The following is a 14,379-nucleotide window of genomic DNA, read 5'->3' on the forward strand; positions in this document are numbered from 1 at the left end:
CGAGTGGGAATACCTGATTTCTTTTCATACCTTCTGAAAAGGTTTATAAATTTCAGAAAGTTTGTCACTCACACGGATTGTGGCAATGTTTGGTTCCACCTATTTGTGTGAACGATTATTTTCCTTCATGAAATTAATAAAGACTTCTCAAAGAACTAGGTTGACTGACAAACACTTATCTTCTCTTGTAAAGCTTGGAAGTACACAGAAACTTCAGCCAGACTTACCAAAGCTTGTCAAGAACAAGAGGTGTCAAACCTCAGGAGAAAACACAAAACATGTTTGAGTACTTGACAATAAATGTTCATTTTGAATTATAATTTATGTGCATTGCATTTGTTGCATTCAAATACATGTTGGCTATGTATGTTGCTTTTTAAATTTTTGTTATATCGAAATAAAGAACAGATTTATATGTCATGCTGATTTCCTTTGTTATATTCTTTTGTTAAACTACAAGTACTTTTAACTTGCGTTTTTGAATTTGACCAAACTATTGCATGTTTCTAAATTAACGGTAAAAGAAACATGTTCAGCAATGATTTTTATTTAACTAATTTGATTAATATTGTAGGGGTGTGGCCCTCATGCCAACACAAACTGATTCCTGTGGCCCCGAAGGGCTCTGAGTTTTACATGCCTGATTTATATCATTTCGATTGTAAAGAGTGTTCTTCAGAGATTTTCGAATTCAATTTTTTAATAAAAATTAGCTATAGCTTCCAGTGTAACCCAGATGAAATTAATGTTGGAAACTTCCTTTTAAATATTTAAAAATATAAACGTTTTTGGTGTTTGTGTAGATTGGTGAACCAACGCATTTCAGGTGAAAACATCACATTTACGTGTTATGTCAAAGTTAGTACAATTACACTTCGAGATTAATCGTTAAAAATAGCAGACCTTTGATTAAAGGCAAGGAAGAAAAGTCAATTTTTTATACTGAATTTGGTTGCACAACTATTCCACAGTTAAAAACATGATAGAACTCAAATTCTATTTATACTTGTATTTTTTTTTTTCTTCTTTCTTTCAATGTGACCATACCATCAAAGTTTTTATATGCACTTTTGTCCGTTAAACAATGAAGAAAAATCATGGATTTTTTCCCCCTTCCCCGTAAACATTTTCACAGAAGTTGATCACCACATTCAGAACAGTGAAAATACAACACGTACACATATCTATATAAAACCAATCAGTAAATAATAAACCCTACTAATATTTATCACCTCCACATCAAGTTGCAAAGGTTAGGGTTCGATAGGTTTTAAGAGATGCTAAGGCATATATAAAAGAAATGCATCTTTGGTCTGTATGCTAACTTATTCTGGGCCCTTACCTTTACTGAGTCCATTGCTGAAACTGCGAATGGCTTGCATTGATAATAGAAGCAGCCTTGGATCACTGTGCCTGGTCAGGCAGTGTTCATAATGTGATAGGCTTGTTGAAATGAGCTGACCCAACTGACCCAAGGTGAATGCCACAACCATGAAGAAAGAAAGAATGGAAGAGCTTCAGTGATACCCTGGGGGTCAGGGGCAACTGCCATGAGAGGACCGTAAATAATGGGCGAAAAGAATAGAAAATTACTAAGAAGCATTGATTATCCAAGAGGATGGCTTAACAAGTATTTATTTACATAAGACTTGAAGACAATTGGTTAAGTAGACTTGTGGTATCTTGTTCCACAGATGGGATGTTGTAGGAAAGAAACTTTGTTCATGGAAGTTTTGTTTAGTTTTTAGCAATAAGAACTTATATACAGCTGGATGTATCCATTAATGAAGGCAGACCAAAAAATTAGTTTAACCAATTGACCCCGGTTAGTCTATTAGGAATGAATACACAGTGTGATGCTACATGAAAGGCCAAGGAAAAAACAGAGGAGGAGGTGCTAAAAATGGACTATATTTTAGTGTTATAAAGTATTTGAAGTCTAATGTAAACAAGTTCTTGTTGACCCATCCTCTAAAATAATTAAACCCCACCCAACTTTCACCATTACCAATCATCATAGTGTTGTTTCACCAGCAACCCGACACCAATTAACCCTTAATCTCGAGTGGCTTTTGGGTCTTGATAAGTAATCCCCACTCCTACTTCAGGTTAAAATTAACCTAACATTCTTTACTAGGGGGAAAAAAAAAAACATAGTTGCAAATGATAACAGACATGCGTACCATTTTCCATATCTTCACTCGGATCTCCTTCTCTGTCTTTCTTTTTGTTCTTGGAATCTTTTTTGCTGTCTTTGCTGCCGGCATCCCCAAACGGTTCGCGCATATAACGGGACTCCACTCCATGCGCAATCTGGAGTAAAGCCCTGGACAGAGTTTTCACAGCGCTTTCACCGTTTTCTGTTTCTTTCTTTACTTTTGGAGAGTCCTCGGAATTGGTCTGGTTGGAACTACCGTCAACAGCAGCACGCCATTCAAGACGATCCTTCACCTGAAGAAAGATAAAAAGAAAAAAGTGTTTGTTTAGATTGACAGTAAAAGTATAAATGAACGATGGTTGGCAAATTAAAAAAAAAATTTTTTTTAAACTTTTATTCATTCCAAACAAGGAATGTTATCCAGTGAAATAAATGTAAAGGGCTATCGTGGTGGGGTCAGATTTATAAGGGGGCAACCTGGGTAGGGAGATTGACAGCAAGATGTTGCTTTGTATTACATTTAAATTTCGGCTTATTGATACTGTCTGAAAAGCAGGAAGGGAATTCCCAAAACAAGCGATCCAAGGAAAGGAAAATAGGGTTAGAAATCCATGTAAATAAATGAGTGACGAGTGACTAATAAGAAACGGAACTTTGTGAGTTTGTGTTTTGCTTTAACTTTGAAAATGAAATTATTAATAAACAAAAATGCTGCTTATTTAGGATTACACTTAAAAAAAAAAAAAAAAAAAAAAAAAGTCACAAAATGAAGTCATATTTGATTTCTAGCGATTAATAAAATAAGTGCTTGTAAATTTTTTTTTAAGTCTCCCGGCCTACTCCTCACTTAATCATAAAATTTGTGTGTGTGTGTGTGTGTGTGTGTGTGTGTGTGTAGTTTTTTTTTTTTTTTTTTTTTTAAATTACATTTTCACCCCAAACAAGGCACATTGCCACTTTGTTGTAGGGGGCTACTATCGGGGACATAAGCGTCAGGGGTACTGTGTAGGAAATTGGGAAGCAAGATGTCGGTTCACGTTGCACTTGAACTTCTGCATGCCAGTGCAGTCGGGGAAGCAAGGACCCGGAAGGGAATTTCAAAGTCTAGCTGTTCTGGGGAAGAAACTACTGGAGTAGAAGGCTCTCTTACATCTAGAGATCTCTACTGTGAAGGGGTGTGATTTAGCTGCTTGTCGGGTTTGTCGGGGATATTTACGTTGTGGGGGCAGAAGTGCTTGCAGTTCGTCAGAGCATTCTCCGTTAAAAAAATAACGAAATTTGATTACTTTACATGATTTTTGGAATATGACATACTCCATAAAGAGTACATACACCATAAATATTTATCCGTATTTTTTAAGTGTAATTTTAAATAAGCATCAGAAATATATCTCATATAAATGGCACACAATGACAAAGTAAAAAAAGGAGAAGGAAATGCGAAGAATGTTGCTGGTTTTGCTTTTAATATTAAAATGTAAAGAAAACAGATGATGAACGAGTAAACCTTTAAGAATTTTTTTTTTTTTTTTTTTTTAAATGAAAATTGCTCCAAAAGGCACTTGGCCGTTTTATTTGACGGCACATCAACTCTTTTCAGGTTATTTAATGCTGAATCCAGTAATTTTGGAAAAGGTTTTCTGCTTCACATTGTTTATATCTTCAATATATTTATTCATAGTGTTTAGTTTGGTTATTTTGTCAAGAAAAATTGTTTCTTTGACTTGATTGATTTTGCAAAGTGGAAAAACAAAAAAAAAAAAAAAAAAAAAAATTAAAATCAAGGTTTGGTGCATTTTAAGTCATGAAGCCAGTATCTTCAGACAGCCTGATCTGGTAGCCCAAGTTCCAGAGAAGGCATGAAGCCACTTGATGTAAGGAGCTAAGAATGAAAGATGCCTATCGACCCTTAGTCTTGTAGAAAAAAAAGCTATAGGATAAGAAAACAGTGAGCAGGAAAAGAATTCCACTAGCTTGCATTTCTAAAGAAGCTACTGAAATAGGAAGCTGTATTACAATGAGGTATTAAAACAGCATATTGATGGAGATCACTAGAACAACAAGTCAAACAAGCTGAAACAAAAGAAAGGAATAGATTAGCAAATTCTGAGGAACACATGCCATAATATTTATAGAAAAGACTGAGACGAGTAACATCACGTCTGTGAGAGGAGTTGCAAAGAAGAGTAGGGCCAATCAAATTACAGATACGGTTTTTAACCTTATCAAGACTTCTCAAATGGGACAGTGATTCACCAGACTAAATATGACAACAGCTCTACATACGTAGTCTAATAGAAGATTTGTAGAGATAAAGAATAGCCTCAGGTGTGAGAACATGTTCAGAGCGATAGAGAACTGATTTTGTTGGAAACGGAAAGAGCAATGGATCTAATATATGTACTTCAAGAAAGTCTTTCTTTCCCATCAAATCTAAGAATTGCTATTATATATATATATATATATATATATATATCCCCACACTTGTCTGGTGTTGTTCAGATAGATAGTGAAGAGAAGAATTAAAAAAGTTTACAATAATATGTTGTTACTAGTCTAATAGAAGTCGTTACTTACAAGTGAGTTATCAAAAATAATCCATATATATAAAAGGCAAAACATGCGCGCGAGTTTTCATATGTCCAAGAAAGGCTTTTTTCGCCAGGGTTCTCGGAGGGGTTACCATCGCTTAGAACTTCTTATATATCCTGCAGATCATAATATGTATGAATTGCGAATGTACGTTGCGGCTAGATTTATTTATGCCGAGTTTTACACAATTCTTGCTACTCCGGCTTCTTGCACTTTGCTTCAGCTGATGTGAAACTAATGCACGGTTCTTGGCCTACAGGCTGGGAAAGTCCAGAAGGCAATGAACGTTTGGTCAATGTCGGTTTTACCATCATATCAGACAATTGCTTTCATTTGGACACTCCCCTAAGAAACGGGGGAGCTGGTTTTCCCCAACAAAACCAGACAAATTTGGGTAAAAAAATCAAAGATCCTGCAGTAAAATTAAATGTGGATTTGACCTCATTAAATGCACACCGTAGCGTCAGCATATGTTGTCAGCCTATTGGCCTTTCTGCGTTCAAGCCTACCTGCCACCATCCCCCTTTTTTTTCTTCTACAAAAGATTTTTTTTCCATTTTGAAAAAAAAAAAAAAAAAAAAAAAAACGCTGTTTTTTAAAAAAATTTTTTTATTTTATTTTATTTGAAGTCTAACATTATTTTTTAAATATTTAAATAGGGTTAAGTTTCCTCAACTGGGCACTTTTCTACAGGGAGGGGTCGCATTTTCACCGATATTTTCGAAAGTCATCCCCTCTTTTCGATTGTCTAGCCTTAATTTAAACCTATGTCACTTCCGGTTTGGTGGTGGTCATAAGAGCAAAGACGTCACGTTTTTTCCCCCTTCACGGTACGGGTTCGAGCCTGCTTCCTTACTACCATTTTTTTTTTTCTTTTTGCTCAACACACCTCCAAACACCCGGGCAATGCCGGGCACCCATGCTAGTATATATATATATATATATAAAGCGCAAAATGTGTGTGCATGTTTGTATATCTCACAAAAACCTTTGACATACAACGGATCCTCGTGAGATCGGTATCTATTTCAAGCTCAATCCTTCGGACGACAAATATCAAAAAATTGGCCAAAAATATTCATTCCTTCACCCTCAACTGGGCAGTTTTGTACAGGGGGGGGGGGGGGGCTATTTTTGCCGACATTTTAGGTCATCGTCACCATTGGATTGACTACACTTAATTCAAACGCTCTCAACTTCCTGTTGCACGATGGAGACATTGGCTAAGACATTTCTTTTTTTCTTCGCGTTACGGGTTAGAGCCTGCCTGCTTGCCTACTACCAATGCTGGGGAACCCCGCTACTAATACATTTTTTAAACAACTCTCTCCACCTGGGCTGCCTACTGTTGCATTGATCTTTGAGGTGTTGCCATAAATGATAGTGTTACCAGCATAAATGTCTACAAATGATCTTAGGATGTGATTTGGGAGATGCAGATCATGAAGGAAGCAGGACTCAGATTGGACCCCTGAGGGACTCCAGCATTAATACTGTGACCTGATTTTTCAACTACTACTCTTATGAACCTATCAGAGAGAAATAATTTATTAATTGAGAAGACATTTCCACCTGTAGTGCAGCTGGAGATCTTGTGGAGAAGACCTTTATGCCATACCCTATCAGAGGCCTTTGATATGTCAAGAGCAATTGCCCTAGAAAGGAAGCCTCCGTTGAAAGATTTTCTAATCCTGAGATAACTTAATACATTTACTGTAGATCTAGCAGAACAGAAACTATATTTCATGTCACTGAGGTTATTTTTGCTGAGGTGGTTGACTACTTCTCTATTTAACACAGATTCCAGCAACTTACTCATGACGCACAGGAGACTTATTGGTCTGTACTGTGAGGGAGAGGACCGATCACCGGAATTTTTAAATACAAGAAATACTGATGAAGTTTTCCAGGGCGTTGGGAAGCAATTCTCCGTAAGATAACGCTTAAATAGCTTTGTAAGTATGGGAGCTAGTTGAAGCTTTTTCAGCACTATAATTGGAATACTATTGGGACTTTCGGTGGGTATCGAAAAAATTTGTGCCTATTTTCCAATACCAAAAACAATTCCTTTAATTTTTTTTTTTATTCTGGTTAGTAATAATAAAATAAATATTTATTGATTTTTAAACTACCAGTAAAACTAAAATTTATACCCCCCTCCCCTCCAAAATGGTGTTTTACATATTTGAGAAAATATGTGCATATTTAACGTTTTTATGGTAATCAGGAAAAATAAAAATTTTATAGTTAAATATTTAGAAATTCATAAAGAATCGGTAATTGTATCGGAATCAGGAATTTAGTATGGAATCGGTAATTGTATCGAAATTGGGAAAAATATTAGAATTGTTCCATCACTAGTAATAATATCAAAATGACGATAGAGTGTTAGCAACAAATGAACAAGAAATGGAAATGATATGAGATATTGTTCAATAGAGTTTACATGGGAACAAGAAAATTTCTAAGTTACAGAAGCAGTATTTGATCCAGCCATAAAAATTTAGGAAAAAATAGCACAGGAAGTTGCGAATAAGATGATGAATAAGGTACCGGAACCTCCAAGTGTTGAAATGAGAAATGTTAAAGACTGAAGTGAAACAAATTTGACAAATTTGATCAAAAAAAAAGAGAACTAGGATCTTAATATAATTGTGAATTGCTGTGAAGATAACGGAAGAGTTCTGATCGGGACCATATAAACAATGAGAAAAGCCAAGTGAAATATGTTGGAAATTATCTCAAACAATTTATTTTGCTCTAACTACGACTTTAACAATTTAGGTGCTTAAAAATCTTTTTTTGATATATGTACTTGTCACAAAACAAAGTTGTAATATTCCAAAAATCAGTTTGTTTTTTTTAAAAAAGAAAATCAAAATTTACAATTTTTGATGATATAAATATTAGAGTTCTGGTTGATTTTGATCTCTGTAGTTTGAATTAAGTTATATCCCTCTTATTTATAAATCATGGCTGATGAAAACACTACATCATGCTTAGTCATAAAGTTTGATTTTCTCAGAAAAAAAAAAAAAAAAAGAAAAAAAAAAGAAAAAAAAGATATTGTCATTCTATAATAAGTATGTACACCCTAAAGATTTTATTGTATATATTTTTTTTTTTTTTTTTTAAATAATCAGAAAAAAAAGAAAAAAAGCACCACACTTTTATCTATATAATCATAAAACTCTGGATTTGCTTGTTTGCATCTTGTCTTTGATGATCATGGGATTCCATCTTTCAAAAAAATCATCTTTAGAAACCAATATTCCTTAAGATACCGGGTGTGTTTCAATTTCTAGCCTAGGCTAAACAAACATGGTTTTGTGATTTAAATTTATTAAAATTTGCTCCAATTTTGTACCTCGTCTTACGGCCGCCTTATATGCGGAAATATAGTGTGTGTGTGTGTGTGTGTGTGTGTGTATATATATCATTCTTATGAGCATGGCTCAGAGGCTAAGGAATAAGGGTAGAAAGTTGTATGTTTTGGTTTCAATTCTAAATAATGGCACCCAAGTCATATATATATATATATATATTTTTAGTTTTGATCTAGCTACCATTTATTAGGTTCAATATAATAATCGATAGAGAATTGTCTCTATAATAATAAATACGTAATCTGCATGAATTAAAATATCATATTTAAGCATATCTTACAATTAAGCAACACTGGCCACCTGCAATACACATGAAAAAATTGAAATCGCTTAAAATATTTCATATTGGTATATATAGAAAGAGCTTGATGAGCTAAGAAAGAATCTTTAAATCCAATTAAAATTAAGGAAATTATGACTATTCTTATGCCTTGCACGTTTGGATATTTTTTCCCATAGGCATTTTGTCACATTTCTTACACTACTTTTTCAGTAAAAATGCTAAATCTTTGTTAAATCTCCAGTAATGAATGGTTTCCAAATAATCTGCAGTAAATTCACATAAATATGCTGCGATTCCTTAAAAATGCCATGTATCCATTATAAGAAAAGTTAGAGAATTCAAAGTTGAACTGTAATGCATTTTATGCGCCAAAAACTGAAATCGAAATTTAGGACTAGTTAAAAATGAATATATTGCAATATTTCTTTGGTATTATTGTAATACCTTCTGTTACCCCTCCCCAAAATATGTAAGTCTACCTTTATAGACAATTACATGTGAACAACTTGAAAAACTTTAATAAAAGATAAAAAATTATTTTAGAATTTAATGTAAAATGATTTTCTATTTTGAATCCTTCCAGTGTTTTAGGGCAATTACCCCCCCCCCCTCTCTTTCCTATGATAGATAAATCCTGAGCGTTTTTTGTTTGTTTTCTAAAAGGCGATTATGTGTGGTTTTTAAGAGGGTCTTTGTGCAATTATGAGAAGGTGGGAGGTTGCCACTGACTTTGGGTTAATGATAGGGCTAAGGAAAATTGTGTGAACATCCTGAAGACTTGATAGAAACAAAAACAATTTTAAAATTTAGAGTGGGGATTGGTTTCACATAAATGTAAAATAATTCACCATTTCAAGACCATCCTAGCGTTTTATGACAGTTGACCAATTTATTTTTTTTATGGGAGATTAATCATGTGTACTTTTCTTTAAAGTTTTTTATGCTTATGAGCTTACAGAGGAAGTTTGTTTAGTGGGGAGCTCTGCCACTTGTACTTAGCGTTATTGTTAAGGCTGAAGGTTTTAGGAGGAGGCTTGCCACTCGTACTTAGGGTTAGACATAGGATTAAGTGAGTTTTTTTTTTTTTTTTTTTTTTTAAGAGATGAATTGTGAAACTTCAGAACAATTATGACAAACAAACAAAAATAAATGTTATTTAAAAAGTGACGTCACTAATAGAAAACACGACGCTTGGAAAAATATCAAGTATTTTTTTCCCACCTATTTAAATATAAAAAAAGAAACAACTTTTTGCTAAAGCTGACAAATTGTTAAAAATTTTGAATTAATTTTATTATTCTGATCTTTAATTACATTCCATGTCTTTTTCTACCATTTTTATTTCTTAACTGAGCACCTCCTACAAATCTTACCGAAAACGCCATTTTATGATGTTCACATTTTTATCACTTTATTTACTTAAAACTTTAATATATAATGTACATTATTATTTACTAATTCATTTGAAAGTATATTCATTTCCGAACTAAACAGTGGTATCTTGAAGACAAAGTGCTCTTGTTTGTAAAATATGACTATTTTAGCAGAAACCCCTTGAAATCTGTGATTATCCAAAGCATTATCGGCCATGTGTATTGCTAATACTAGAATTTAGGCTCGTCTAAAAAAAAAAAAAAAAAAAAAAAAAAAAAAAAAAAAAGAGTTACATTTTGATGTCAATTCAGGTTAGAGGACTACATCGCATATTTTTTTTTTACAGAAGAACATCCGTTTTCCAATAAGCGACCCATCCTTGCAGGAAAGTGCCCAGTTGAGGGTGAAGTAATTAATGCTTTTGACCAATTTTTCGATATTTGTCATTTGAAGGGTCAAGCTTCAAAATGATACCAATCTCATGAAAATCTGTCGAAAGTTTTAGGTAGACCTACAAACATACATTTAAACAGAAAGGTGAGATTTATATATATAAATTATATTTTTAACATTACGTAGAATTTTCAAGCCCTTTTCCATATTTCCAAAGTAATAAATAAGGCCTTTCCAAGACAAAGCTCAAAATTCAAGATCTTTTGGTTGGTTGTTTTTGTTTTACGGCATATCAACCTTTTTCAAGTTATTTAATGCCGAATCTAGTTATTTTGAGGAACGATTTTTAATGGAGTATATTTGTTTTTTAAGCCGGATTCTATTTAACCCATAGTTGGGACCCTAACAGGTACTACCACTCCGGGTCAGAGTGGACCTGGGAGCAATGGCAATTAATTCAAGATCTTTTCAAGCCTGTGCGAACCGTGATATAGCACCAGTGGTACTTTATCCAAGCATAAAACCAAATTGCATTTCAGGTAATTGCAAAGTCAAAGTTGCTACTTGTGCTACGAAATTCCAAATGACAGCCATCTTGAATTTTATTCATTTCACTGTTTACACATTTTAATCGTGCATTTTTGGAGTTTCGATGGGTAAAATAAATCAACTTTTTACTTGAAACGACTCCTCATGTAATAATGTTTCAAGATAAGAAACATGTTTAATTTCTGTTCAGATGTATTTTCTCATACCACCTGCAAACCATATTCAGTGACATTACCACATTTCATATAAGAAAATTATTTCCCAAAGGTTTAATATATTGAAATCTATTAGCCAGTGGCTATATATATATATGTGTGTGTGTTTTAAATTATTAATTACTAGCCCTCTGCTCATAACTTTATGCACATATATATTAAAAAGTTTAACTCGTGTCCAGGTAACCTACATCTAAAATTTCAAGTGTTTAGACCCAAAATTGGCGGAGGAGTTTGGTAGAGTTTTCAAAGGTTAAATCGTTGAACTTTGACTTCTTGGCAGCCAAATTTCTAGCAGAAAACCAATTAAAAAGATTTTCCCAAATCTCAATACCCCTTATGTCAAATCTCGAGTCTGTAGACTGAAAATTGACAGAGTAATTTGGTAGGGAAATGTACACCCCCCACCCCACCCCCACACACCATCTCGCTTTTATAGATGTATAGATTAATGTTTTTTTAATTTATAAAAACACATAGCCAATAAAAAATATTTAAAATTTTCATGAGATTTAAGTTTAAACGACAAATTTTTAATAGAGTATCGATCAATCTTTATGTGTATAAAGGAGGGGGGGGGGTCAACAGTTTCTACTTACTTGTGTCTCCATGTCAGAAGACAGACACAAGGTCATATTTTAATGTGAGGAAATACAGCCCCTAACCCCCCCCCATCCTAGGAGGACACTAGATTGGAACAAAAATAAAAACTGCCATCGTCTAGAAGGATTTTTCCTTCATTGACAAAGAACAAAAAAGATGAGAAGTGTACTATCACATTGCTCCTAGCTAAAAAGCCAGAGTTTAAATGCCAAAAATCTGTTTTCATGTAAACCTGTAAGTAATCATAAGTTATGCAATAAAATATTTAAAAAACTAAAAACTAAAATAAAAAACAAATAAAATGTCATAACTACCTTTGCGCAGCCAAGGCCTCCAACGTAAGTAATCATAAGTTATGCAATAAAATATTTAAAAAACTAAAAACTAAAATAAAAAAACAAATAAAATGTCATAACTACCTTTGCGCAGCCAAGGCCTCCAACGTAAATACGTTCTTCCAAATCCAAGAGTAAATCCCGTAAATTCAACTCCAGAATCTCTTGTGCCGTGCTGTTCTCTTCCGTATCTTTATGACCATTCTTCATCTTGTCTTTCTTTGGTTTTTCTTCGACATCTTCAGGATCCTCAAATGGACAATTTCCGATGGAATCCTGGATCCGTGTGCCGTTCTCCAGGAGAACTTGCTTTAGGTGGCCCTCCCGGAAGCCACGAGCGTTCAGCGATTCAACGAGTTTATTAAATTGCTCGGGTGACTTAACATAGGCCCATTTTACTTTTGTCCGGTTGATAATATTCTGAACTACTTTGCTATCCAAATACGACGGCCTCTCATCTTCCTCATCATCATCATCGTAATCATCATCATAGTCATCGTCTTCCGACTTGTCCATACTGTCATCTGTCATGTCGGTCAGATCGATAACACCATTACTGCTTTTCTTGTCGGAACCGTTCATAGAAGATTTCTTGGAATCTTTGCCGACCGAGTCCACCTCCATCTTTTCTCCGTCACTTTTACTACCGTCTTCCTCTTTCACTTTGTCATTTTTAGAACAGTCTTTTTTCGCCCCATCCTCTTTCACACCGTCAATTTTCTGCCCATCCTCTTTCACACCGTCAATTTTAGCCTCGTCTTTTTTGGTACCGTCCTCTTCGACCCCGTCTTTTTTGGCACCGTCCTCTTCAACCCCATCAATTTTAGATCCATCCTCTTCGACCCCATCAATTTTAGGTCCGTCTTCTTCTTTCACTCCATCCATTTTAACCCCATCCTCCTTTGCTTCATCATTCAGCTCCTCCTTCATCTCATCACTCTCTTCCTTCTTCACTTCATCACCTTCACCCTCCTCCTTCATCTCCACGTCAGGGGTTTCCTCTTTCTCATTAAAACCAGGCTTCAGTTCATCTGGCACGGTTTCGTCATTGTCTTCGACAAACAAACCCGGCAAAGAACTGAACGTCCAGTAACGCCGATACATCCGGTCACGTCCTATTGGATGTACAGCATTGCCCTGCTGCAGTTTCATGATCGTATTGAACAATTCTTTCTCTTTCTCTTGGTTCTCCTGTTTCTTCTTTGCATCCAATTGTTCTCTTTTCGTCCAGAAGGCGTCCTTTTCGTCGGGTGTCAATTCTTGCTCATTTATTTTTTCCAAATCTTCGAGCTTGTTGAATTTATCGATCTGAAGAAGACGATTCCTTGAGGCTTTTTTGTCTGCTTTGTCCTTTTCACTAGAAAAAAAAAAATCAGTTATTAGATATTAGGGAGTATATTGGTAGAAGTTCGCACAAAAAAAAAAACAAAAAAAAAACTGATCAAGTAGTTTTGTTTAAAAAAAACAAAAAAAAACTAAGAAAATTAAATAAATAAAAAAAAAAAATAAAAAAGTCAGTCAGTTATTGGATATTGGTAGAAAGTTCACAATTCAACAAAAAAATTGTTAAACATTTTGTACATTCATCTTAGTTTATTTTTAATCAGTTTATATATGCGGGTCACGTTAGTACAGTGGTAACCTAAATAAATGCCACCTAAATTTTTTTTTTTTTTTTTTTTTTTTTTGACTCACGACGACTAATAATATATTTGAAATCCAGACAAATTAAAATATCATATTTCAGCGTATTTTATGCCTCCCACCCCCAAGTTGATTTAAATAGCAGTAACCAGTTTTGATAACAAATAATTTTACATATATTTAGATTACACACGAAAACACTTACTCTAGGTTGTCATCTGTTATTTCTACCCCAGCTTCTTTAAGAGCTGCAGTGGCAATTCTCTTTTCATGTTGTTTTCGTTCCCTGAGTTTTTCTTCCATAGTTCGTTTATACCTTTAAAAGATAAAAAACAAAACATGAAACAAAAGTCGTTCTCAAACAGCCTAAGCCTAAAACCAAAACCAGATTCAACAAAATCGGATCAGAAACACTTATGGAGGTGTCCCAAAAGTAATTCCTCCATTTTTTTTTTTTTTTTTTAAATTGATCAGAGAGGATTGTAAATTGCATTGTCATGATTACTGAACTTATTGTGTGTGACTAAGAAAGCAATCCCTGTCATGGGACATGCATCAGAAGAAGAGATGCATCATCGAACTCCTGGCAAAAGTACATTAAGAATGGTCGTGACCAGGGAGAAAAATAAATTCTGGAGCATAAAAGGCTGCTCATTTTTAAATGTACCAATCCGGTCTTCCTAGCTCTTCAACATTTTTGAGTTAAAAAAAAAAAATAAATAAATAAATAAAATAAAAATGAAAAGCAGCATCTTTACTTTTTGGAACAACCCTCTTCACTATAAACATTTTTGAGAAGGCATCAATAGCAAAAATTAACCACTTAAAAAAAAAAAAAAAAAAAAAA

General features: G+C 34.2%; 1 protein-coding gene across 1 annotated transcript in view; it reads right to left on the minus strand.

Moving 5' to 3' along the window:
- LOC145266380 (bromodomain adjacent to zinc finger domain protein 1A-like) overlaps positions 1–14,379 on the minus strand; it is a 106,021-nt gene that overhangs the window by 22,891 nt on the left and 68,751 nt on the right. The window contains exons 14-16 of the mRNA XM_080122011.1: positions 13,738–13,848; positions 11,973–13,245; positions 2,184–2,451 (exon numbers count right to left, since the gene is read on the minus strand). Coding sequence (XP_079978137.1) covers positions 2,184–2,451; positions 11,973–13,245; positions 13,738–13,848 — 1,652 coding nt within the window. The remainder of the gene's footprint in view (positions 1–2,183; positions 2,452–11,972; positions 13,246–13,737; positions 13,849–14,379) is intronic.

This window comes from Euprymna scolopes, chromosome 41 (genome assembly GCF_053919585.1).
Source record: "Euprymna scolopes isolate OS-2025 chromosome 41, ASM5391958v1, whole genome shotgun sequence".
In the NCBI taxonomy this organism is placed as follows: domain Eukaryota; kingdom Metazoa; phylum Mollusca; class Cephalopoda; order Sepiida; family Sepiolidae; genus Euprymna; species Euprymna scolopes.